Source organism: Peromyscus maniculatus, chromosome 23 (assembly GCF_049852395.1).
Source record: "Peromyscus maniculatus bairdii isolate BWxNUB_F1_BW_parent chromosome 23, HU_Pman_BW_mat_3.1, whole genome shotgun sequence".
In the NCBI taxonomy this organism is placed as follows: Eukaryota; Metazoa; Chordata; class Mammalia; order Rodentia; family Cricetidae; genus Peromyscus; species Peromyscus maniculatus.
This window is the reverse complement of record NC_134874.1, coordinates 25690037-25714299: the sequence shown is the minus strand read 5'-3', so window position 1 is coordinate 25714299 and position 24263 is coordinate 25690037. Positions and strand designations below refer to the sequence as shown.

Below are 24263 nucleotides of genomic sequence, written 5' to 3'. Positions count from 1 at the left end.
CACACACACACACACACACACACACACACACACACTAACCACACAGAACAGCATCCTGACACATGGGCCACCTCCCACTTTTGACTCTCCCAGCTTCCCTCCTCTTCCCAAGTGCCACAAACCGTCACCACCAAACTGATGCTCACAGGCGCCATGGCCTCGGGCCTCTACTGGTGCCTTGTGTGTGTGTGGGGGGGCCCACCGGGATCAGTTAAACGTCTCCGTTTGCTGCTTCAAATTAGGAAATGGACATGAACAAGAAAGCAGAGATGTATGAAAAGGTTAGGTCTATCAAGTTAGCTCTACTCCTCCACAACAGCCCCACACCTCAGAGCAAGGCTGACTGGCAGTCGGCCATCTTGGCCTCACTCCCCTCCTGGATGTCAAAGTGGAGGTCTGCCACCCTTCCAGGCTATACTTGGACCCTCAGCACAATACTCATCACGTGGAAACTCAAAGCTATATCCCACCCCGGTTGGGGAGCCCCCCTATTCCTCACCCAGACTCCCCTCACCAAGTGCTGACCCCACCTATGGTTCCCCAATTCTGCTCACAGAATGAACACGGGTGGGCGAGGGGTGTCCTGTGATGCCTAATAGTCATCTTGACAGGATCCAGAACTAGCTAGAAGACCAACTTCTCCCTAAGTCTGTCAGGGGGACTGGATTAATTGAGGTGGGAAAACCTACCCTGAAGGTGGGCGGCACCCTTCCAAGGGCTCTTGGACTGAATAGGAAGGAGAAAGTGAGCTGAGCACCAGCATCCATCTCTTTCTGCTTCCTGACTGTGGATGGCACGTGACCAGCCGCCTCACGCTCCTGCCGCCATGCCTTCTAATCACTCAAGAGTCCAAGTAGACCCTCCCTTCCGCTCCCTCTGTCAGCTGCCTTAGCCAAGAAGAGCCTGTGTTGCCCCCATCCCATCCAGAGGCGCTGGCGTGTGGTCCAGAGGCGGCTGGGGACTTTTAAAGGCCAGCCTGGGAGATGTGGTGGGGAGGGGCTGGTAGTGGGTGGTCCAGATCTTTGACGACCGTGGACCAGACAAAGGGGTGGGCTGGCTGTGCACAGGAGCTAGCTCCTTCCCACCTGCCTGAGTATCTTTCGGACTTCCACAGTTCCTTCCACCGTACTACAGGGGGAACCACCTCCCCGGCCTAAGCAGGATGCTTCAGCAACACTGCCTGATGGGCAGCAGACTGAACCAGGTTCCCAGACCCCCGCCCATCACACTAGGAACCTGTTGCCTGCAGCTGGTGGAACAGGGTAAATGCTGATGCTCCAGAGGCTTGGGGAAGCGGGTTTTATGGGGTCGGGGCTGCATACCTCTATAGGTGTGTGTGTGTGTGTGTGTGTGTGTGTGTGTGTGTGTGTGTGTGTGTGTGTGTGGTCTTTAGAGACCCTGTGGAGGAAAGGAGTATACAGTGGGCAATGCTGCTGAGATCTGGGGGAGAAACAGATTTCTGGGGAAGCGGGTGTGCTCCAGGGTGTGGAGCTGAGCCAAAGTTGGGGAGGGGGCTTTGTAAATGGGGACACTGAACGGTCTCATTGGTCTGCAGTGGACAGGAAGTCAAAGCTACAAGTGATATTTGACTTTTTTTTTTTTTTTTTTCTTTTGAGACAGGGTCTCATGTAGCCCAGGCTGGCCTTAACTTGTGATCTGTCTGCATCCATCTCCTGAGTGCTGGGCATTGAATCCAGAGCTTCATGCATGCTAGGCGAGCATTATCCCACTATCCACAGAGCCACACCCCAAAGTAAACTTTTCTAATTAGAGTGTCTTTCAGGCAGATACCAACCCCTGGAGTCCGTGACTTGGTAGCCCTGCCCAGGGGGTCTGACTGTGTTTCCCAATACTCTACCTTAACAGCCCATTCTCCTAGCCTCCCTGTGGGCCAGGAGACTCTGCTGCTAGGCACTGGGAGTGGCCGGGGGAGTACTTGCCTCGAATACACGAGGCCCTGCCTACAATCCTCAGCACTGCGGGGAAAATACAAACAAAATCCCCCAGAGAGCCTTGACTGCTGACTGGCATGCCACTTGGGTCACCTCTGAGGCTGGGTCAGCAGGGGCTGGAGTGACCCCCACATTCATAAAACCAGGAGATGCCAAGAAGTGGGGAGACAGCACTAAACACACAAGAGCAGAGGGCCTCAATGAGGACTGTCCCATCTCCCAGGGCTGTACAGACTCTATCATGCCTATGTTACCTACAGCACACAGAGACCCAGCTTCTTCACAAGGACCCCCTGTAGCTAAATAGTGGGGTCTCTGGAAGGCTGGGCAGGCAGACCCAGGCCTCAGCTCCTCTCTAGACACACAGTTGGGGGAATATGTGTGATGTTTTGGGTCCTGTGGAGTCTGCCCTAGGGAGAAAGCAGGGAAGCGAACCTGAGATTCCTAAACTAGCAGGAATTAAGGAAAAAAAAAATCAGCCAGGCGTGGTGGCGCACGCCTTTAATCCCAGTACTCAAGAGGCAGAGGCAGGCAGATTTCTATAAATTCAAGGCCAGTCTGGTCTACATAAGGAGTTCCAGGACAGCCTGAGCTATATAAAGAGACCCAGCCTCAAGAACACAACTAACACAACAAAAAAAATCAGGTAAGATGCCAGGCCTACAGCTTTCTATAGAGAAGGGACTCTGGGAGGGAGATCAGAACACAATGGATTTACCAGACAATGTTTTCGGAGTAACCCTGAGGGAGGGAGCCACTGTTAAAATGTAAAAAAATCCCAATCCCCCTTCTGGATCAATGTCCCCTCCAAATAAAATAAGAGCATCCAGAGCGCTAGGCTGTGGGAATGGGGGTGCAGTAGCTATAAAGCAGACCACGCTGGCCCTCTAAACCTGTCCCAGATGCAGTAGGCTGGTGGTTTTGTCTCCCCTCCAAGCTGGCCTCAAGGACCCCAGGGCTTTTCCAATCGTTGTATTGCCTACATATTCAAATTAAAAATATATACGGTGGCTCAAAATGTCCCCGTGTGTGCGCACATGAGGTGGGGCCCTTGCCTGTGTCCTGCGCACACAGAATATATTAACATATATATTGCTCAAGTATATATGCTATTTACAGAATATATCTCTATTAACATAAAACACGTATTTATAGGTGTGTACAATACACAGTTTCATCCTAGCAAGTCTAGGGGGGCCACACAACTCTGGGGTGGGGGGGTGCGGGGGGCCAGCACACTTACACGATGAGAAGGGATAGCTGGAAGGCAGGACAGAAGGGTTACAGAGAGGTGCATCCTGGACAATCAAGGCCTTCCAGGGTGGGAAGAAGGGGACTCAGGGCCCTCACTATGGCCCCTGCCTACTTGGCCCTTACCCTTTTGGGACCAGAAAACAATCGATAAGATTTGGTTGTCTTGTGCAAAAGGAATTCAAAAACAAAACAAAACAAAACAAAACAACAACAACAAAAAATCAAACCCCACCCGAGGTAATTTTGATTAGCATGCTGGACTGAGCTTCTACAGGGTTCTAGAATACATCCTCCATCTGGGTATGCTCCTGTGGCCCAGGGAAGGGAGGAACACAGTTCGTACAGAGACCTTTGCAGGAGTAAATAAACATTCCCTCCTCTGACCTTGTTGGAGACAGCGTAATAGAGGCCCGAGAAAACACCCCCAAAAGCCTAAGTCTGGTGGATCCCATAGTCCCAGCTCATGATACCACCCTCAGGCACTCTTACCACCTGATAGGCTGGGATGCCCCATAGGGGGTGCTATGGGGGCCCTGGTGTCTTGTGCCAGAGCTCGGCTCCCAATAACCCTCCTGAGAAGACAAGGCCAAGATTCTTAGGAAACATCTTTGCATTTGCGTCTGTCCGCAGAGACACACGGTGCTGCTAAGTGCCACTGAACTCTGGGCACCCGAATAAGACTCAAACAGGTCCCATTTCCTCCAAACAAGACTATTCCTTCCCCAGCCACCTGTATGCAAAAAAAACTGAGTAAAAAAAACTGCAAATGTGATTTTCTTTTTTCCCCCCTCTCTCTACAAATGCTCAAGACAGCTGCCTCCCAGGTATCACCACGGCCACAGACTGCTGGGTGTATTTTGGGCAGGTGTGTGAACTGGGGGCTTGAGGCCTCTTTGTCCCCTAAAAGTGGGGTAGAGAGGATGAAGGGGGGAAACTCTTAGGCTGGTCTAAGTGACAGCTGGGGAGGTGGACATGGCCCAAGGCACTCTAGGCCTGGGCTGGTGGGGATGTCCATTGCTGGGAGGAAACTGAGTCTTTGCTGGCCTATGTTGGGTCCAGGGAGAGCGAACAGAGGATGGAGAGAAGCTGGTGCTCTAGGCTGGTGGGAAAGGAGGTGTCCTGGGATTCCTTCCTCCTCCAGGGACAAGGGCTCTTGGTGGGGAGGTTGTCCCAGGACCCCTCTTGGCAGTTGTCATGGGAATCGACACAGGCCCTGTGTGGTCAGCAGGTGGGGTTCTAGGGTCTTGGGTTTGTTTCCCCAGCTTGGTCGTAGGGGGCCCACCGCTACTGTCTGAGGCTCACTGGCCATTATGACCTGAGGGTGGCCTGCTGGCCTCCATCCTGAGGGAACCAGGCCCTGTTCCTCTGATATGAGAGAAGCAACTGTACCATTCACCCTGGGTGGGCAGGCTCCTCACGGAGGCTTCCCCAGCTCTGCACACCCAATCTTGCTCCACCAACGTCCTAAGATGTCCCCAGGTGCATCAGGACCCCAGTGTCTTGTGGGAGGCGCCAACTTCCTTTGGTGTTTGCTGTGGGCTGTAGGTGAGGCCCTGGGCTGTTCCCAAGCCCCCCGGGCCTCAGAGACCACTTTCTGGGGTGGAATTTGGGGGAGGAAGATGGGCACATCCCCATGGGGGGGAAACTGAGTCATTATTGAAAAGGCTGGGGACGCTGGAAGGCTAGAGGTGGATGTGGGGATGGCCTTGGCTTGGACTCAGGCCTGGAGGGAGTCAGGAATCAGGGGAGTGTCCCAGAGGCCCCGTCCTTAGGGTCCTGGGGCCGATCTTTCAGTCCACAGGGAAATACTGCAAGAATAACCTTCGTTGGGGAAAAGGCCCATGTAGGCTGTGGCAGAGAGGAGCCCGGAGATGAGCCTCTTCTAATGCTTCCCTCCTTGACTGACCTTCAGGGCGTGGATAACACCACTGATATTCTCCTCTGGAACCTACAGGGCAGGAAGCAAAAGAAAGGAAAAAAACAAAAAAAACAAAAAAACAAAAAAACAAAGTGTGTTAGCCCAGGAACCTGTTCCCTACCTGAGTAATCCGTGCCTGTTCCCAGGGGCTACTCACCAATGCATGGTCGAACTTGAAAGTACTGATGTAATATGCCGGGATGTCTGCAGCTGCCAAGGGCTCAGAGATCTGAGCTACAATTCCACACTCGTCTAGGGAGACACAGGTGCTTAGAGCCCAGGCAGGTGCTCCACCCCTGGCCCCTCACTGGGGGATTCTAGACAGGGACTCTACCACTGAGCCACACCCCAGCCCCTCACTGGGGGATTCTAGGCAGGTGTTCTACCACTGAGCCACACCCCAGCCCCCCACTGGGGATTCTAGGCAGGTGCTCTACCACTGAGCCACACCCCAGCCCCTCACTGGGGGATTCTAGGCTGGTGCTCTACCACTGAGCCACACCCCAGCCCCTCACTGGGGGATTCTAGGCAGGAGCTCTACCACTGAGCCACACCCCAGCCCCTCACTGGGGGACTCTAGGCAGGTGCTCTACTCCTAAAGTCTCACTCCCAGCCCCAGTGTCTTAATCTTTCAACCGAGGGGTAAATAAGAGCCCTCTGGTAAAGTCCTCTTATTGGTTTCCTGAGGCCTTCATATACTTCTCACACCACAGGCAAGGGATCTGTCAGAATGGGGGCTTCCGCCTCTTTTAGCCTCATTCTCCCTGTTGAGATCACCACGTCGTGTGGAGCTGCCCGGGTACCCCAGGAGTGACTGCACACAGGTGTTGCCCCCTGACCCCACCCCCTGCCCCGGCTCACCGAATCCCAGGGGTTGTCCTCCTATCCGCACCATCTTCCAGAGCTCTCCGGATGCACTCGTGAATAGCAAATGACTCGGGAACCTTCAGAGGAAATCAAAGGAGTCAGAGGAATCAGAGGAGGCTGGCGCCAACGGCTGCTACCCCAGCTCTGGGGAACCTTCTCTGCTTTATGGCGGGGGACGACTGTAGGGCCAGAGAGGGAAGGCAATGCTGGGGGTAAGACCCTGGGGACAGCCGGCACTGGGACCAGGGTTCGAATCTCTACATTGGCACCATCATGCTGTGGACCCTGGATGACCCCTGCACCTATAGGAACCATCTCTGATAAAGGGAGCATCAGACTAGGAAGAAGACACATGCTCCCACCCAGGCCCCCTTAGCATCCACACAGGGCCCTGCCCACCTCTGCTGGGTCTGGACATCCATCACCAGTGAGATGTAGCCCTCAATGAGTGAGAAGGAGAAGAAGCGGATGTGGCCACAATCGTCACTGGCAGCCATGGGGTCCTTCACTCTGGGGGATCAAGAGGGGAGCTGTGAGGGTGAGGCTCCTGCCCCAGCCTCCACGCTATCTGTCACCCACTGGTCTGGCAGGAAAGGGTTGTCTTGCCTTCACCAAAAAGCTCATGACTCAGGAAGTCACAGACCCTGAACGTTACATTACTGACCTGCCAGGTAAGACGTGACCCCCGGTGCCATAGTGGCATGGTGGTTATCAGGGTAACCAACCACTCTCTGCTTGAATCTAGGACCTGCTGCCCAGGGGGAAATTCATGTGTACAAGTTTACACGTAAAATTCATGATTACATGACCATGTTTACATGTACCGTAAACTTGGTCAAAAGCCTATGGCTTTGGAGGTCACAGGCCTGGGGGGAGGGGGCAACCTATTGTTATTTTGCCTTCTAGATACGTATATTCAGACTCGTGGATTAGTGCTGCTCTCCACCGTAGCCAGAGAAACATTCTCTCTCCAGGAGGTGGTAGTTAATGTACAGACTTACCTGGTCAAAGTGCTGAGTGAATATTGAGTGCTGAGCTCTAAATGGGACCTCAACCCTACCACCAAGGTTCAAAACACATCATGAGAGGGAGGCTGGAAAGAACTGAAGGACTAGATGATAGGCACACATATGTCTCCCCCGTCAGTCTGGGTTCTTGGGTAGACCAGTGCCTCTCTCCTCAGACTGGGCTCTGTCCTGGCTGGTTTTGTGTCAACTTGAAGGAAGGAGCCTCAGTTGAGGAAATACCTCCATGAGCTCCAGCCGTAAGGCATTTTCTCACTTAGTGACCAACGGGGGAGGGCCCAGTCCATCCAGCCCTTGGTGGGTGGAGCCATCCCTGGGCTGCTGGTCCTGGGTTCCATAAGAAAGCAGGCTGAGCAAAGCCAGGGGAAGCAAGCCAGTAAGCAGCACCCCTCCATGACCTCAGCATCAGCTCCTGCCTCCAGGTTCCTGCCCTGCTTGAGTTCCTGTCCTGACTTCCTTTGGTGATGAACAGCGATACGAAAGTGTAAGCCAAATAAATCCTTTCCTCTCCAACTTGCTTTTCGGTCACGGTGTTTTTAAACGCGGCAATAGAAACCCTCAGGAAGACAGGCTCCCAGGTGGAACCAAACCTCTCTCTTGGACTTGTTTCTAGGGCAGGTCTGAATCTCCCCTTCAGATTAGGCTGCCGGGCACACTGTGCTCCCTCCTGCAGATTGGACTTATGGGTAGAATAAGGTCAGGGCTCCCGGGTAGAGTGGTATCTCCATGGTGTCTTCCCCCACCCCAGTCCCCAGCACCTACCCATTGGAATAGAACATCACATCCATGAGAAGTGTGGCGACGGCGGGCAGTGTGTCAGGGTCCAGGCTGGTGACACAGAACCTGTTGCTTGGGCTGGATAAGGGGTGGATGACTGGTCTCTGGACTGAAAGAGCACAGGACAGAGGTATTAAGGCCAGAGTGGTGCTTCTGTGTATAGGAGTTGGGCCAAGCCTCAGACTTGGTTTAACACGGCCCATGTGAATTTCTCACCCCCAGCACACACACTGCACTCATTCTTAAATGTCCCTTCTGGGCTCTGAGCCTTTATCCATGCTGCTCTGGCTGCTGAGAAAGTCCCCCCAGTCCTCCAAGCTTGTATTCCAAGTTCCCTACTATAGGGAGTCACCCTGACACCATGAGCTGGGCTGAGACGGGAGCCATCTCTGGCCCTTGCGGGCTGCTCCATACGGAATCCAGGGAACACCAGGCGGACTCCGAGAGCCAGGCTTTCCAGCTGGGGGCACTCCCCTCCATCCCAACTCACCCATCTTGGGCTTCACAAAGCCATTGGTGATACTGAGGTTCTCGGCCGCTACCGTTTCTCCATTGACAACCCGAAGGATGGTGAACTCCGAGGACAAGGTGTGAGTGACAAAGGGCAGGTCACGCTCGCGCACCTGAGGACGGGAAGCCAGAGTCCCTGAGCCCCCCAGCTCATCCCAATTCCTGCGGTAGTGCACAGGGCTGAGGTGGGGGGCAGAGCGGTGTTGGGACAGAATAATGAGCATGCTAGAAGCAGCAGTATGTGTGTGTGTCACATGGAGAAGGCAGGCACAGCCAGTCTTTGACTGTATGGGAGTGTGCGCACCCTAGCTTTGACTCACCAGGATGAAGTCGGTCTGATAGGTGGACAACATAAACACGGAGATGTTCTGGTCAGCCAGTGGGGCGATGACAGACTTGGCGATCTTTGTCACACCGATGGGCTGGGAGCTGGAGAAGCTGCCGCCACCAGACACCACGTTCAGGGCCAGCCAGGTGGCATCAGCCACGCTCAGGTGCTCAGAGGAGGGCAGCTCTGCAGGGGGGAGGGGCACAGATGATGATGCTGGTGACTGCCTGGGGCCTGGGTGTTGCCCGGCCTGGCTGAAGAGGTAGGCAGAGGTGTGTGGATTGGCTGAGGCCCTAGAGACTGTCTTTAGGGTCTCAGTTTCCTCATTTAAAAGTATTTTTTATGTATTTATGCGCATGTGCGTGTCCTGGGTGGGTATGTGCACATGAGTGCAATTGCTGAGGAGGCCAGAAGAGGGCGTCAGAATCACTGGAGCTGGAGGTTAGAGATGTAAACCACCATGTGGGTGTTGGGGTCCTCTTAACTACAGAGCCAACACTCCAGCCCTGAATTACTACTTCAATTAAAATTTTGACTTTAAAGACTTATTTTTTCTTTATAAAATAAAAAACTTTTATTTTTAATGTATATGGGTGTTTTGCCTGCATGTATGCCTATATACCACGTTTGTACCTGTTGCCTTTGGAGGGGAGATTCCCCGGAAGAGGGGCTCTCATGGGGCGGGAGTTAGTTACAGATGGTTGTGAGCCACCATTGTGGTTGCTGGGAATTGAACTCAGGACCTCTGCAAGAGCAGCCGGTGCTCTTAACCTCTGAGCCACCTCTCCAGTGTAGCTGTTTTTAAACAGAAACATTCCCTTCTGGAGGAAGGCTCTGGAAAATCCAGAAAGTCAACAACAAAACTCTTGAGGCTCTGGGCATAGTGTTACCGACCTTTAGTCCCAGCCCTCAGGAGAAGGCAGAGGCAGGCAGATCTCTGTGAGTTCAAGGCCAGCCTGGTCTACAGAGTGAGTTCCAGGACAGCCAAGACAACACAATGAGGCCATCTCTCACCAAAACAAAACAAATTAAAAACTACCCGAATCCTAAATCTCAGAGCGCTCAGGAAGACCCTGAAACGTACAAGACTCAGAAAGCCCCTGAAATAGTTGCTGGGGGACAGGGACTCAGGTGGAGCTCCCTTCAAATTGTCCAGGGAGCTCCAGGGAATCAGCTTTCATGAGTCACCACCCATGCTGGTGAGGGCTTTTAGTCGTGTGGCTGCCTTTGACTCATCCATGCTCCTGTAGGTAACCCCAACAGACTTACTGGCTCAATAAGCTAGACTTAGGTGGAATCCTTTCTTGGGTCTGCTGTGGGTGGCCTATCTGGGGTGAAGAAATTTCTGTCCCTATCGCCCCAGGAAACATCATACAACACCACGTACACAGTATCTCCGTGGATCTGAGCCCAGAGACTCAACTACAGGATTCTTCATAAAATGCCAGGCTCTTGCTGAGGCCACCCGAACTCCATTCCTGGCATAGAATAGGACAGAGATACGGCAAGAAGTGGAACTGGGGTACTATGAACACTACAAGGATCCTGCAGAGGAAGCATGCCTGTCCCCTCCACATGAATGTTTAAAAGGGACCAGCAATTTGCCCAGTTATCTCTAGACCGGGAACAACCAGGCCAAGATTCACAGACAAAGTTGGGTGGAGTGGACCCCTGTAAACTGAACACCTGTAACCCCAGCTTCTTGGGAGGCTGAAGCAGCAGCAGCCTGAATTCCAGGCTAGCCTGGGCTACATAATGAGCTTGAATTGAAAAAACAAAAAACCAAACAGACAAAAGAAGGGCTGGAGACACAAGAGCGCCTGGCAGAGCGCCTCTCTAGCATCCAGAAAGCCCCGGGTTCTAGCCCCAGTACCACATAAAACCGGAAATGCTGGTGCCTGCCTGTAGTCTAGCACTTGGAAAGTGGAGGCAGGAGGATCAGGATCCCTGATGCTACCCACCAGTCTGAGATATATCTGATGGTGCCTCAAAAAAAAAAAAAAGATAAATAAAACAAACCAAGCAACCAAATAAACAAAAAAGAAGATTCAAACTTAGTGGACTTAAAAAAAATTCAGGTCAGCTGGGCGGTGGTGGTACATGCCTTTACCCAGCACTTGGGAGGAAGAGGCAGGTGGATTTCTATGAGTTCAAGGCCAGCCTGGTCTACAGAGTGAGATCCAGGATAGCCAAGGCTACACACGGAGAAACCCTGTCTCAAAAAGCCAAAACAAACAAACAAACAAAAAATAAAAATAATAAAAAAATAAATCCAGGCCCTGTCTTAAGGACTAACAGGAAGAAGAAGAAGCAATGTGTCCCCAAAGAGATGGGGCTGGGAACAGGGATAGAGAATAAGAGGGGGAGGGGCCGGGCCAGCTTTCAGAAAAGATGGCTTGGGAGGAGGGGATGCTGAGTGAAGTCTATCAGAATCCTATCTGCCTAGCTCAGTCGCCATGGTGACCACAGCCTCGGGGAAGCCCATTGGTCCTGCTGACTCAGAAGGGCCCGTGGTCAGCCAGTTAGTAATGAAGGGGCAGGCAGCTTCACAGAAGAGAGACAGAAGAGGAGCCGGGGAGGGGTGACCCCTGGGTCTTGGGTTTCTCTGACTACCTGTTGCCTAGGAGGTGGGCTCTGTGTTTTCTACCTGTCTCTCCAGGAACAAGATTCCCAAGCCCTGGCCCTGCCCAGACCTTGCCTTGGCTCAGTTCTGGAATTCTTGTCATTTCTTTTTTTTTTTTTTTTTTTTTTTTTTTGGTTTTTTGTTTTTTTGAGAGGGTTTCTCTGTGTAGCTTTGCGCCTTTCCTGGAACTCCCTCTGTAGACCAGGCTGGCTTCGAACTCACAGAGATCCGCCTGCCTCTGCCTCCCGAGTACTGGGATTAAAGGTGTGAGCCACCACCGTCCGGCTGCCAGTCTTTTTTTTTTTTTTGAGACAGGGTCTCCCACTGAACCAGACTGGTTGGACAGTGAGCACCAGGAATCCTCCTGCCTCTGTAACTCTCATGCCTGCCTGCCTTCCGTCCATTCTTTCTTTTCTTATAAAGGTTCAGGGGATCTGAACTCGGGTCTTCATACTTGCTTGGCCAGTACGTTACCAACTGGTCCATCTCCCCAGCCTCCTGCTTTTAGACTTCTAAGGAGCCCAAACTTAGTAACAAAGGGCTTCTTGGGGGGTGGGTGGCATTTGAAGCCCCTATTGTCTCCTGGGAATTTCTGCGAGCCGGGGTATCCCAAAACGCAGCTTTGTGAGGTGGTCACCCTTCACCCCTGATGCCAACCACATCTCCTGTTGGTGGCAAGTCAGGAGGGCCCAGACAACAGCAAGTGACTCACACCGCGATGTATTTCAGAACCAAACAGACAATGCCTCACGCACAACCGTAAGCCATTTTGGGGGAAAATTCTGGAATGATTGTAGGGCACGCCATGTTCAGTGATGAATGTTCTAGGTATGAGAGTGACAATGACATCAGACAGACCTACTTACAGACTTTTATTTTGAAAACTTTCGTGTGTGTGTGTGTGTGTGTGTGTGTGTGTGTGTGTGTGTGTGTGTGTGTTCATGTGTGTGCAGGTGCCCATGGAGTCCAGAAGAGGGCGCCAGATCCCCAGGAGCTGGAGTTACAGGTGGCTGTGGGCTGCCTGATGTGGGTGCTGGGAACTGAACTCAGGTCCTCTGCAAGAGCAAGTGCTCTTAACTCCTGAGCTGTTTCTCCAGTCTAAAGACAAGGTCTCATGTAGCCCAGGCTAGCCTTGAATTTCCTCTGTTGATGGACAGCTGGCTCTTCATTTGTAAAATGGGCATTTAACTTTACCCTGGGGGCCGCTGGAAGGATCCCAAGGTTCCTGCTGAATGCAAGGCTCTTTGGCTAGTGATGAGACCCTCCTGCCTTAGTGGCAGAGACCATCTCAATCAAGACATACAAGTTAGTTTGATTATTTATTTTTTTTTAAAGGACAGATATCTCTGGAGTATGCTTTTCCATGGGGGAGGCTAAGGGACTAGCAGATGAGGTAATTCCAAGTCCCAAGTCATGATTTTATACTCTTGTTGGGGATGGAATTTGGAGCTTTGAATATGGAAGGCAACCGCTCTACCACTGAGCCACACCCCAGCCCCTCACTGGGGCATTCTAGGCAGGTGCTCTACCACTGAGCCACACCCCCAGCCCCTGACTGGGGGATTCTAGGCAGGTGATCTACCACTGAGTCACACCCCAGCCCCTCACTGGGGGATTCCAGGCAGGAGCTGTACCACTGAGCCACACCCCAGCCCCTCACTGGGGGATTCTAGGCAGGTGCTCTACCACTGAGCCACACCCCAGCCCCTCACTGGGGGATTCTCCACCACTGAATCAGATCCCCAGCCCTTTGTGCTTATAGTGGTTTGAAAGAAAATGGCCCCCATAGGGAGTGGCACTTAGGAGGTTGTGGCTTTGTTGGAGGACGTGCGTGCATCACAGTTAGGGGTGGGCTTCAAGGTCTCCTATGCTCAAGCTATGCTCAGTGTGACCCACAGTTGCTTCTGCTGCCTGTGGATCTGGATGTAGGACTCTCAGCTCCTTCTCCAGCACCATGTCTGCCTGCATGCTGCTGTGCTTCCTGCCATGATAATGGACTAAATCTCTGTAAGTTGCCCAATGAAATGTTTCCCTTTATAAGAGTTACCGTGGTCATGGTGTCTCTTCACAGCGATAGAAACCCTAACAATGCTTGAACACAAGGCTTTCCAACGTAACTCAGGCTAGCTCTGATGTATTGATCCTATTTCAGTCTCTTAGATGCTGGGGTTACAGACCTGTGCCTCCCTTTCTGTCTCTCTCGATAGACTTTTGAAGACTTAGTTTCCCCCGAAATCCAACACCTGTGAGAAAGCTCAGTGACTCCCCTCTGCCCTGTCATCAATACGGTGCATGGAAGAACAAAATGGATGTATTTCCATTTGTAGAGAGCCTCATAACTACCAAGCCATCTTTTTAGCCCCCCCCCAAAGGATAAATTTTATGATAACCAAATAACATTTAAATTTAAAAAACGGAGAAATAAAAATACAGAGATGGCTCCGTGGTTAAGAGCCACTCACTGTTCTTGCAAAGGATCCGGGTTTGGTTCCCAGCACATCACAGCTCACGACAGCCTATAAGTCTAGTTTCAGAGGATCTGATGCCTTCTTCTGACCTCCATAGGCTTCTGCACGCACATGGTACACATACATATATTCAGGCACACACACACATGCACACTACCTAAATAAATAACAAAGTGGTTTTGTATCAAACACATTAAAAAAGAGAAACAAGAAAAAAAAATTAGGCATGATGTCACATTCCTATAATCCCAGCATTTGGGAGGCTGCAGAAGAGGAGGATCCTATGTTTGAGGTAGCCTGGGCTATAGAGGGAGACCCTATCTCAAAAACAAAGAACAAACAAACAAACAAACAAACAGACAAGGGCCAGAGAGACGGCTGGGCACCAATCCTGATGACCTTAGTGTAACCCCTAGAACCCACATAGTAGAGGGGTAGAACTGACTTCCACAGGTTGCCCTCTGACCTCCACACCCATGCTCTGGCATGTGTGTGCACGTATACACAAAATAAACCTATAATTGTAAAATGTAAAAAAAGCCATCACCACCAAACTCCGAATCTCCAACCAAACAAAATGAAATACCCCAAACAGCTTCCTTCCCCCATTAAACAACAACAAAGAAAATAGAAAAGGAAACAAGGAGGTGGGCAGGTGGCCTGACTTGTGAGGGGAGACACTTACCTAGGAAGCCCTCCTCATCCACGATGATGGTGTAGTCCTCGGGGGTCTCTGTCAGACTGAAAAACTTGCACCTGAGCAGAAAGGCAAGAATATCTGGTTAGTCTAGGAAGGTCCCCTGCTGAGCCACACCCCAGCCCCTCACTGGGGGACTCTAGGCAGGGGCTCTACCACTGAGTCACACCCTAGCCCCTCACTGGGGGATTCTAGGTAGGAGCTCTACCACTGAGTCACACCCCAGCCCCTCACTGGGGGATTCTAGGCAGGGGCTCTACCACTGAGCCACAACCCAGCCCCTCACTGGGGGATTCTAGGCAGGGGCTCTACCACTGAGCCACACCCCAGCCCCTCACTGGGGGATTCTAGACAGGGGCTCTACCACTGAGCCACACCCCAGCCCCTCACTGGGGGATTCTAGGCAGGGGCTCTACCACTAAGCTACATCATCAGGTCCCTTGTGTACTCTCTGGTATGTGGTGGTGGTGGCTGCAAAATCTTACATCTCTATCAAACCCAAAGAACTATCCACTAAACAGAGTGACTTTTTTTCCTTTTTGGAGACAGTCCAGGCTGGCCTCCAATTCATTCATCACTCATGTGAGCAATGCTGACCTGCAGCTCCCAGTCCTCCAACCCAGTAAGGGCTGGGATTACAGATGTGCACCACCACAGCTGGCTAAGAGAGCAACATTTGCGATGTGTAACTCACACGCCGCAAACCTGATGTTCAAGGGGCCGAAGAGACGGCTCTGTGGTAAAACAGCACTTAGCGCTCAAGAGGGCTTGGGTTCGGTGCCAAGCATCCCTATCAAGTGGCTTACAACCGCCCATAACTCCAGCTCCAGCAGAGCCAACCCCCTCCGATCTCCGTGTGGTGCACACAGACTCCCACAGGCACATTCATGCACACACTTAATGCATAAAAAAATTCTGAAGCGGAAGATGCCTGCTTGGGGACATGCACTCCTTGTCTCCCTGATATTCTGACTTGGTCACCAGCACACACACACTCAGCTCCCCTCCAGCTCCTTCCCTTGTCACTGATTTGCGTCTGTGCAAACGGGAGCAGGCTGTGGTGCACATGTGGAGGTCAGAGGGCAGCTTGCAGGGGGCAGGTTCTCTCCTCCTTCCACCACGTCGGTCCTGTGGACTGAACTCGGCTCGGCAGACTTGGACACGGTTCCCTTCACCCGCTGTGCCGTCTCGCCAGCCCTCTTTGGTTTCCCGGGGACATCTCTATCCCATGTGTCTGTCCCATAGCCAACTTGTAACTCTTTATGAGACAGGGCTTCTCTGTGTAGCCCTGGCTGTCCTGGAACTCACTCTGTACCAGGCTGGCCTTGAACTCAAGAGATCTACCTGCCTCTGCTTCCCGAGTGCTGGGATTAAAGATGTGCGCCACCACCGCCCGGCCAACTCGTAGCTATTATCTAGACAAACACAATCTATAACTGCCTCAGAGGATAACGCTAAACCAAGACCTTGTACGTGGCAATCGGTATTCTTGTGGGGTTCCTTCATAGGGGCCCCACATTCTCAGAGAGAGCCTTGAAGCTCTCAGCTTCCAGATGGCTGAAACAGGTGCCTGTGGGGAGGGATGGGGCCTCCCAGCTGCCTGAGAGAGTCTGGTATACAGGAATGGGCAAGACACTTATTCCAGCCACCCCCCAAGGCTGTAGGGACACTCCAGAAATAGACCGGACACATTGGTCTGGACGGCATAAACACCAGCAGACAGCAACCTGGGCCTCTGTGGACATGAGGTATAAATAAATAAGTTGTTGAAGTGACATGTCCCAGGGGGCCAGCCAGCTGTTGGGTGTCCATCTCAATTCAATGTGCACACTGCCTCAGAGAGGACCTTTAGGACAGAGGAGACAGAGGGGCCTGTTGCTCTCACTGGTCACCAAGTGGCCTGTGTCTGTGAGCTTCACCCCATCTGACCCTCTAGGACAGTAGTTCTCCACCTGTGGGTCGCGAGATATTAGATATCCCGCATACTAGATGTTTACATTATGATTCACAACGGCAGCAAATTTACAGTGATGAAGTAACCAATAAAACAATCTATGGTGGTGGGGGGTCACCACAACATGAGGAACTGTATTAAAGGGTCACAGCCTTAGGAAGGTTAAGAACCACGGCTCAAGGACATTGATATTTCCTTTCCCTTTACTGACTGTATGTGTGATATATACACATATGCGTGCTAGTGCATGTATGTGTGTATGTATGATATATATATCTCAGAGGCCAGGGGAGGGTGTTGGGTGTCCTTCTCTGTCCCTTCCCTCTTGTTCCTTTCTGGCAGGGTCTCTCTGGAACTTGGAGCTCGTGCATTGTTTTGGTTAGCTGGCTGCCAGCAAGGCCCACTGATATCCTGTCTCTCTATCCCCATCCCCCACAACAGGGCTTTTTAGGCAAAGGCTACACTATACCTGGGTGCCAGGTCCTCATGGTTGCACACAGATCCAGGATAGCCTGGAACTTGCAGCAATTCCCCTGCTTCAGCTTCTTGAGTGCTAGGAGTACATGTGTGAATTACTGTATCTTACTTTTTTTTTTTTTTTTTGGTTTTTCGAGACAGGGTTTCTCAGTGTAGTTTTGGAGCCTGTCCTGGATCTCCCTCTGTAGACCAGGCTGGCCTCGAACTCACAGAGATGCACCTGGCTCTGCCTCCTGAGTGCTGGGATTAAATGTGCCGCTGCCACCACCCGGCCCTTAACATACCTTTTAAACATTATTTACTTATGTATTGAGTATGTGGGTGTGCCATATGGTGTGTGTAGAGTTCTCAGGACAATTTGAGGGAGTTGGTTCTTTCTCCGCATCATGTGGGACTGAACTCGGGTCATCAGGCTTGGTGGCTTGTCCTTTCCTCCACTGAGCCATCTCCCCAGCCCTACCTACTACTAGCTTCTTTTTTTTTGGTTTTCCGAGAAAGGGTCCCTGTTGTAGCCTTGGGCGTCCTGGATCTCACTTGGTAGCCCAGGCTGGCTTTGCACTCACAGAGATCCAACTGGCTCTGCCTCCCAAGTGCTGGGATTAAAGGTGTGCGCCACCACGGCCCAGCTCACACTCAGCTTTTTAAATGGGAGTTCTAGGGACCAAACATACATTCTTACGCTTTACTGACTGAGCCAACCTCCCAGGCCCGTGTTCCTCTTTCTTCACGCCTCTCCATGATGTGAGCTCTGGTGGAGAATGTCACCAGCCTCTTCCTTGGTCACACTCCTTTACTGCCCACCTGCCTAACTTCTTAGCCTCAGGTCTTCCGATGCTGTTCTTCCCACTGCTGAGTGAACTCTCCTCCCCTCTTCAGAGACTTCCTGCTCATCTTTATTACCTCAGTCAAGCACCGGGGGTGGGGGGGGGGTGTTGAGGGGGTGGGGGTGGAGGGAGGGGTGGCGGGGCAGGATACCAGCCAGCAGCTATCTCCTTTTCCTCAGCTCAGAGAAGGTCCTCACTGATGGTATTCCACAGTGTGAAGCTGTCTGCAATGGGACTGGAGGACACTGGGGGCAGGGTTTGGGCCGGCCATGCATCACAATGTGATGGGGGAGTCTGCTCATACTGTGTATGTGAAGAACTCCCTTAATGGTTAGGCAGTGCCAGCCTGGTATCTGGTAGAGCACACCTGACATCCGGGCACCACGGAGGACTGCTGGATGTTTGAGACTAGACTTGGGTGACACTGTGAATTCTAGGCAGCCTGAAATCAGCAAGTGCCAGGCCCTTTCCAGTCTTCAACTTCTGACCCTTCTGCGTCTGCCTCCTCGGTGACGGGATAACAGGTATGCTTGACGACGACACCTGGTTTTTCCTTTTTCAAGTGCCAAGGATGAAACCCAGGGCCTTGCAGGTGAGGCCAGCACTTTATGGCTGAGAAATGCACTTGGCTCTTCCCTAGGAGTCTAGTCAGGTGCTCTACCACTGAGCCACACCCCAGTCCCTTACTGGGGGATTCTAGGCAGGTGCTCTACCACTGAGTCACACCCCAGCCCCTCACTGGGGGATTCTAGGCAGGTGCTCTAATGCTGAGTGAGCCCCACATCCCTAGCTGGCATCCGTTCCTTTCTTTGCCTTGTACTCTGAGTCTGGACAAAAGTTCTCACATTCTTCTTCCCTCTCCTGATGGGACGGCAGACCCAATGAATTTCCCATGTTCCCTGCTCTGTGCAGCAGCCCATTCATCCTCCCAAGGATGCCCAACTTTCTGTCAACACAGGAAGATAAGCACACAGGAAGTCAACCCTTGCCCATTAAGCAATCTGTGGTCCTGTGGCCATCTCCCCACATCCCAGACATTATTAACTGCAAATGACATTCCCTGGAGGGCCCAGCTCGGGTGTTGCCCGAGGCTGTTGACCAGTTGCCTAGTAACTCAAGTGCCCTAGTCTCTGGGTCAATGCCACTCAAACTCCCTGTCGATGGCTGTGTTCTTTTATCGGTCTGTCGGCAGTGGCCTCTCTGTCCAATGCCATCTTTAGATAACCTTCAACTGTTCCTCCAGCCTAGACATCCCTTCCCGCACACATGGCTCCACTTCCTTCCCTCCAGGCCTCTCCTAATTCCCCCTAGCTGGCTCATCGAGCACTCTTAATTTCTAGAGGGTCCCTCTCAAAACCCTGTAACTGTGCACGGCTTGGATTTTTGAGGCAGGGTTTCTCTGTGTAGCCCTGGCTGTCCTGGAACTCTCTCTGTTGATCAGGCTGGCCTCGAACTCAGAGATCCACCTGCCTCTGCCTCCCGAGTGCTGGGATTAAAGGCGTGCATCACCACTGCCTGGCCTGTTTGAGTGTTTTGTTTGATGTGCATGTGTGCCCTGTGCCCAAGGAAGTCAGAAGAGGGCATTGGATCTCCTGGCTGCAAATCACAGTGCCCCTGCTGGGAACAGAACCTGAGTCCTCTCAAAGAACAGCAAGTGCTCTTAACCTCTGAGCTATCTCTCCAGCCTCTTCCTTAAAAACAACAACAAAAAAAAAAGATTTTATTTTATTTTTAATGTATGTGTATGTGTGTGGGTCTGTGCATGTGAATGCAGGGTATGTGAATGACCACAGAGATCAGAAGAGGGTGTTGGATCCCCTAAAACTAGAGTTACAGGCAATTGTGCGCTGCCCAACATGGGTGCTGGGAACTGAACTGGGGTCCTCTACATCAGCAGCAAGCACTCATAGGCACTTTTCCAGGCTCAGGTTTCCTCCATGCTAAAAAAAGGGTGTCCTTCCTCCACATCTCTCCCTCAGGTCACAAGCCAACAGCCACTGACAGCTGGATGGCAGTTAGCTCTTCTCCACCCCGTTAATCTCACCAATGACCTCCACAATCCACATCCGATGGCTGTGACACCCTACCATCCTGCCCTTGACCTCTGGTTGGGTCCCTTATCTAGCCGACCAGAGCCTTTCCAGAAACCCTGAGTTCCCCACACAGTCTCCACCTTCTCAGGCATGGTCACTGTCGTCTGAAGGGACTTCTCTCCAGTGGGTGACAGTTCTGGAGCATCCTCCTGGGGCCTTGCTAGCCTTGGACCACCCACGCTCCCTCTTCCATCCCAGGTCCCTCCAGGCCTAGCAGCTCTCCTGATACTCGCCTCTCTGTGCCTGATGGCTGCGGTGAACTTTCTGAAACGCCATTTACCTTCTCTGCCTCCCTCTCTCCTTCTTTCCTCCATCTTCCTTTGACTTTCACCTCCCTCCATACCCCTCCCTTTCCCCTTTTCCCTTTCTTCCTATGTAGCCCAGGCTGGCCTGCAACTCAAGATCCTCCTGCCTCAGCCTCTAGGCCAGGCTCCTACACAAATGTCGCGTAGCCACCCTCTCCCGCGAGTAAGGACCACTGTTGTCTGTTTCTCAATGAACCTGGAAGATCACGGAGCCTGCAGCAGGGCCTCACCAAAGGTGGCTATGCATTCCCTCGCCCTTAGGGGATTGACAGGTAGTCTCACAAGTCAGTTGGTCTTCAAAATTCTACTGCTGTTCCCTTTGGGCCTGGCTGGAGTCAACCACCCAGGCCAAGCCAAAGCCTAGGGCTGCTTAGATCAGGGGCCCAGGAGCTGAGTCACCTCTGGGCACATTCCTGTCTTCAATCACTGCAGATGCCTGGGTGGATGGCCTGGCTGCCTCTGGAAATTCGATCTGTTTACTCTCTGCTTCTTTCACCCAGCAGAGAGAGGCCCTCACCAGGGCCTCTCCCCAGGGCATCCTGGGCCACAAGTCCCCAAGCCTGGGCTAGGCCAAGCCTTGGTTGACAAACACACCCGCAGCCAGAAGGCAGCCGGGGAGGGTGAATGGGAGGCAATATCTGCCGGAGAGCCTTCTCTTGAGATGTATAGACCAGAGAAACACAGCAGAAGGAAAAGATGTACAAGTACTCATTTAATTAGTGGCATAATTTATCACAGGGTCCCTGTTGAAACCACAGAAGACTAAGGAGATGGCATCGTGGGTTAAGAGAACTTGTTCTGCATGTTCAAGGACCCGATGCCCTGCACCCACGTAAAAAGCCAGCTGACAGATTCCAGGAACTGGCTGTTCAGTAGGAGACCCCATCTCAAGACAACAAGATGGAGACCGATAAAGGAAGACACTCGATGTCCCGAGATGCCTTCTGCATAAGCGCAAGGCACAGAACCTGCACATTCATGTGTGTGCACCACACACCACACTGACACACAGACGCACACCGCAGAAGGCTGGATGTGCCGATATAAGCCCAGCACTCGGGAGGCTGAGGCAGGAGGGTCTCGAGTTGAATGCCAATCTGAGCTACACGGCAAGACCCTGTCACAGAAAAGAGGAGGGACTTCCTGCCATCATCCTGACAGAAGGCAGTAGGAGACAGAGGAAAGGGGCAGGACAGCAAGGATATTCTGGGCAGCCTCCATTTGCATGCACCTAGGGATGGGAGGCTCACTACTTTTCAAGGCAACACATCCTCTCCTGGCTTTTAGAAATCCTATGTGGTCAGTCCATTTTTTTTTAAAAAACATTTAAATGCTGTTTCAAGCTTGTAAAGCACCAGATTGCCACCTGACTGCACCTGGTGAGATCTAAACCACCTGGTGGAAGGCTGGGGATAAGAGCAAGGACCTAGCATGATCCCAGAACTTGTGTGAAAAGGCCTGTTGTGGGTCCTTCTGACTTGTCATCCCATCAGGGGGGTAGCAGAGTCAGGGAAGCCTAGGGCTCACTGGCCAGCCAGCCTAGGCTAGTTGGTGAATTTCAAATTGCTGAGAGATCCCCATCTCAAAAAACAAGATGGACCGTGCCTGAGGACCAGCAGCCACAGTAAACCTCTGGCCTCTACGTGCGCACGTGTACACATACCCCCCACACCCACTCCAAAGGGCTGAGGATGTGGCTCAGTTGGGAGAATGCTTGCCCAGCATGCCCAAGGCCCTAGGCTCTATACCCAGGATCATATAAAACTCGGTGTGATGGTCTACGCTTGTAATCCCATCGCTTGGGAGCTGAGGCAGGAGGATCGCTGTGAGTTCAAAGCAAAGCCTAGGCTGCTGTCTAAGCCCTCTACCAAACAATAGAACACAGGGGTGGAGGCAGGCTGGAGTATGGGACGGCGCCCCTTCCTGAAGTCTGGGTCCTCCTGGTCACTGCAGGTTCCTAGTAAGTTGTCCAGTGAGAAACTTTAGGGAATCTATGGTCATGTCCAGTGTCCCCCACATTCCTGAGAGAGCGTGCCTAGTTTCAGGGAACTGTGCTAATTTAAGGAGCCCAAGGCTGGGTGTGAGAGGGTGCATGTCTATAATCCCAGTGTCTTGATGGTTCACTGAGTCACCCCATGTGACAGTTACACTTCACTAGGGAACGTGGGATGCTCCCCAGGAGGAAGCTGGGGTTCTAAGTTCTTTTTCTGTAAAAAAAAACTTATTTTTAAATGTGTATATGTGTGCTTGTCTCTATGTGCACATGAGTGCAAGTCACATAGAAGCCAGAAGAGGGCGTTGGATCCCCCAGAGCTGGAGTTCCAGGAGGTTGTGAATCATCTGACATGGGCATTGGGAACCACACTGGGGTCCTCTGGAAGAGCAGTCAGTGCTCTTAACTGCTGAGCCATCTCTCCAGCTCCCTGTGGTTCTCAGTTCTTTCTTTCTCTTGGACCTTCTCTGGGTGACTTGTGGTGGTCAGGGACAAGCCACATAGTTCAGCTTCTGGCACTGACATTCATACCCCCATAGAAGGTGAGGGGAGAGGTGGATAAATGGGGCATTTAAGATGCCACCCTCCAGCACTTAGCACCAGTCGAGCAAGAAGTTATTTTCTCATTTTTTTTTTTCTCTCCCTCTCTCCTTCTTTCCTGGTATGAGTCACCACACCTAGCTTTTGTAATTATTCCTGTTTTGTTATTTTAAGTAGGATAAAATAAAAAAAAAATAATGAAAGAGGACATGAAGTTGGGAGGGGGAGCTGGTGTGGAGAAGGGGTCTTATGGGAGAGCAAGTCGGGGTAGATGTGAGTGGAGGTGGTTCTGATTATGATACTGTATACATGTATGAAATCCTCAAAAGTCTTTACTAACCCCCAACTCTGCTTCATAAAAAAAAAAATTCTGAATCCATGGACCAATGCACTGGTAACGTCAGAACCCTCATGATTCAATCACTGCCCCAAAGCCCTGGTGGCTGGGAATCAACTTTTAACATGTGAGCTTCCTGGGAGCATTTTGGATTCAGATAAGCACTAGAAAAAAAATGTCCTCTGGCTGGGGATGTGGCTCAGTTGGCAGCTCAGTGCTTGCTCAGCATAATAAAGCCTTGAGTTCTACCTCTGGCAACCCATAAACTAAGCATGGTGGTGTACCCCAGTAATCCCAGCACTTGGAAGGTCGAGACAGGAAGATCAGAAGTTCAAGGTCATCCACAGCTACATTCTGAGTTAAGACCAGCTTGGCCTACATTAAAAAAACCATAGCTGTACTCAACAGGTACAGACTTAATTTGTGGCCCTTCCATGAATCCATGTGCCTATGGCTATATGTGTCATCTGTCCATCCACCTTATTTATCAATTACTTATCCATCTACCTATTTACCTATCATTCATCCATGGACTGATAAACAGCCTTTTAATCATCCATCCATCCAGATGAGATGTTAGAAAACCATGATACATTACTGCACTAACACTATGTTATTAGTAACCAAGGTACTGAGAAGTCCTACCTTCAGTCTAGTGTGAAGACCTCAGACCCTGGGGGCCTGATGGTTTAGCTGTCAGTCTGAGCTGAAGGCTTGAAAACCCGAGGGGCCATTGTTTCGGGTGTTGGAACCTGGAGTCTGGACACCCTGGAGTCCTGATGTCTAAGGGCAAGAGAAAAGCATCCCAGCTCTAGACTGCAAATTCCCCCTCCCTCGATTTTTTTCTAGGTAGACTCTCCCCTACCAAGACGCATCCCCCCACAAGGTAGGGAGGTTATAGGCAAATTTTCAACATCCAGTCACACCCCAGCCCCTCACTAGGAGATTCTAGGCAGAGGCTATATACTGATTCATGCCCTCAGTTCTTCTATTTTGATATGGGGTCTTACTAAGTTACCCAGGCTGGCCCTGAATCTACCATCCTCCTGTCTCAGCCACATGTGCAGTTGGGATGACAGGTCTTTAAAAAACAAAAACAACAAAAACAAAAAAAACTATGGTAAAGCACCTAGAATATATACCTTACAATCTTAACTCTCTGCACAGTTTTGTGGCAGAAGGGACAGTCACTGCTGTGTCACCATGAAGGCCACCTAACTCCAGAACTCCTTCATCTTGCAGAATTGAAACCTAACACCCTTAAGCAATAACTCTCAGATCCTCCCCCAGCCCCTGGCAATCACAGACACATTGTCTTTAT

At 51.6% G+C, this 24263-nt stretch overlaps 1 protein-coding gene across 1 annotated transcript in view; it reads right to left on the bottom strand.

Moving 5' to 3' along the window:
• Positions 1-2502: 2502 nt before the first annotated feature.
• Castor2 (cytosolic arginine sensor for mTORC1 subunit 2) overlaps positions 2503-24263 on the bottom strand; it is a 37305-nt gene continuing 15544 nt past the window's right edge. The window contains exons 2-9 of the mRNA XM_006971336.4: positions 14408-14478; positions 8624-8817; positions 8284-8416; positions 7779-7902; positions 6391-6501; positions 5986-6068; positions 5282-5376; positions 2503-5154 (exon numbers count right to left, since the gene is read on the bottom strand). Of these exons, the coding sequence (XP_006971398.1) occupies positions 5089-5154; positions 5282-5376; positions 5986-6068; positions 6391-6501; positions 7779-7902; positions 8284-8416; positions 8624-8817; positions 14408-14478 (877 nt within the window). The 3' untranslated portion in view covers positions 2503-5088. The remainder of the gene's footprint in view (positions 5155-5281; positions 5377-5985; positions 6069-6390; positions 6502-7778; positions 7903-8283; positions 8417-8623; positions 8818-14407; positions 14479-24263) is intronic.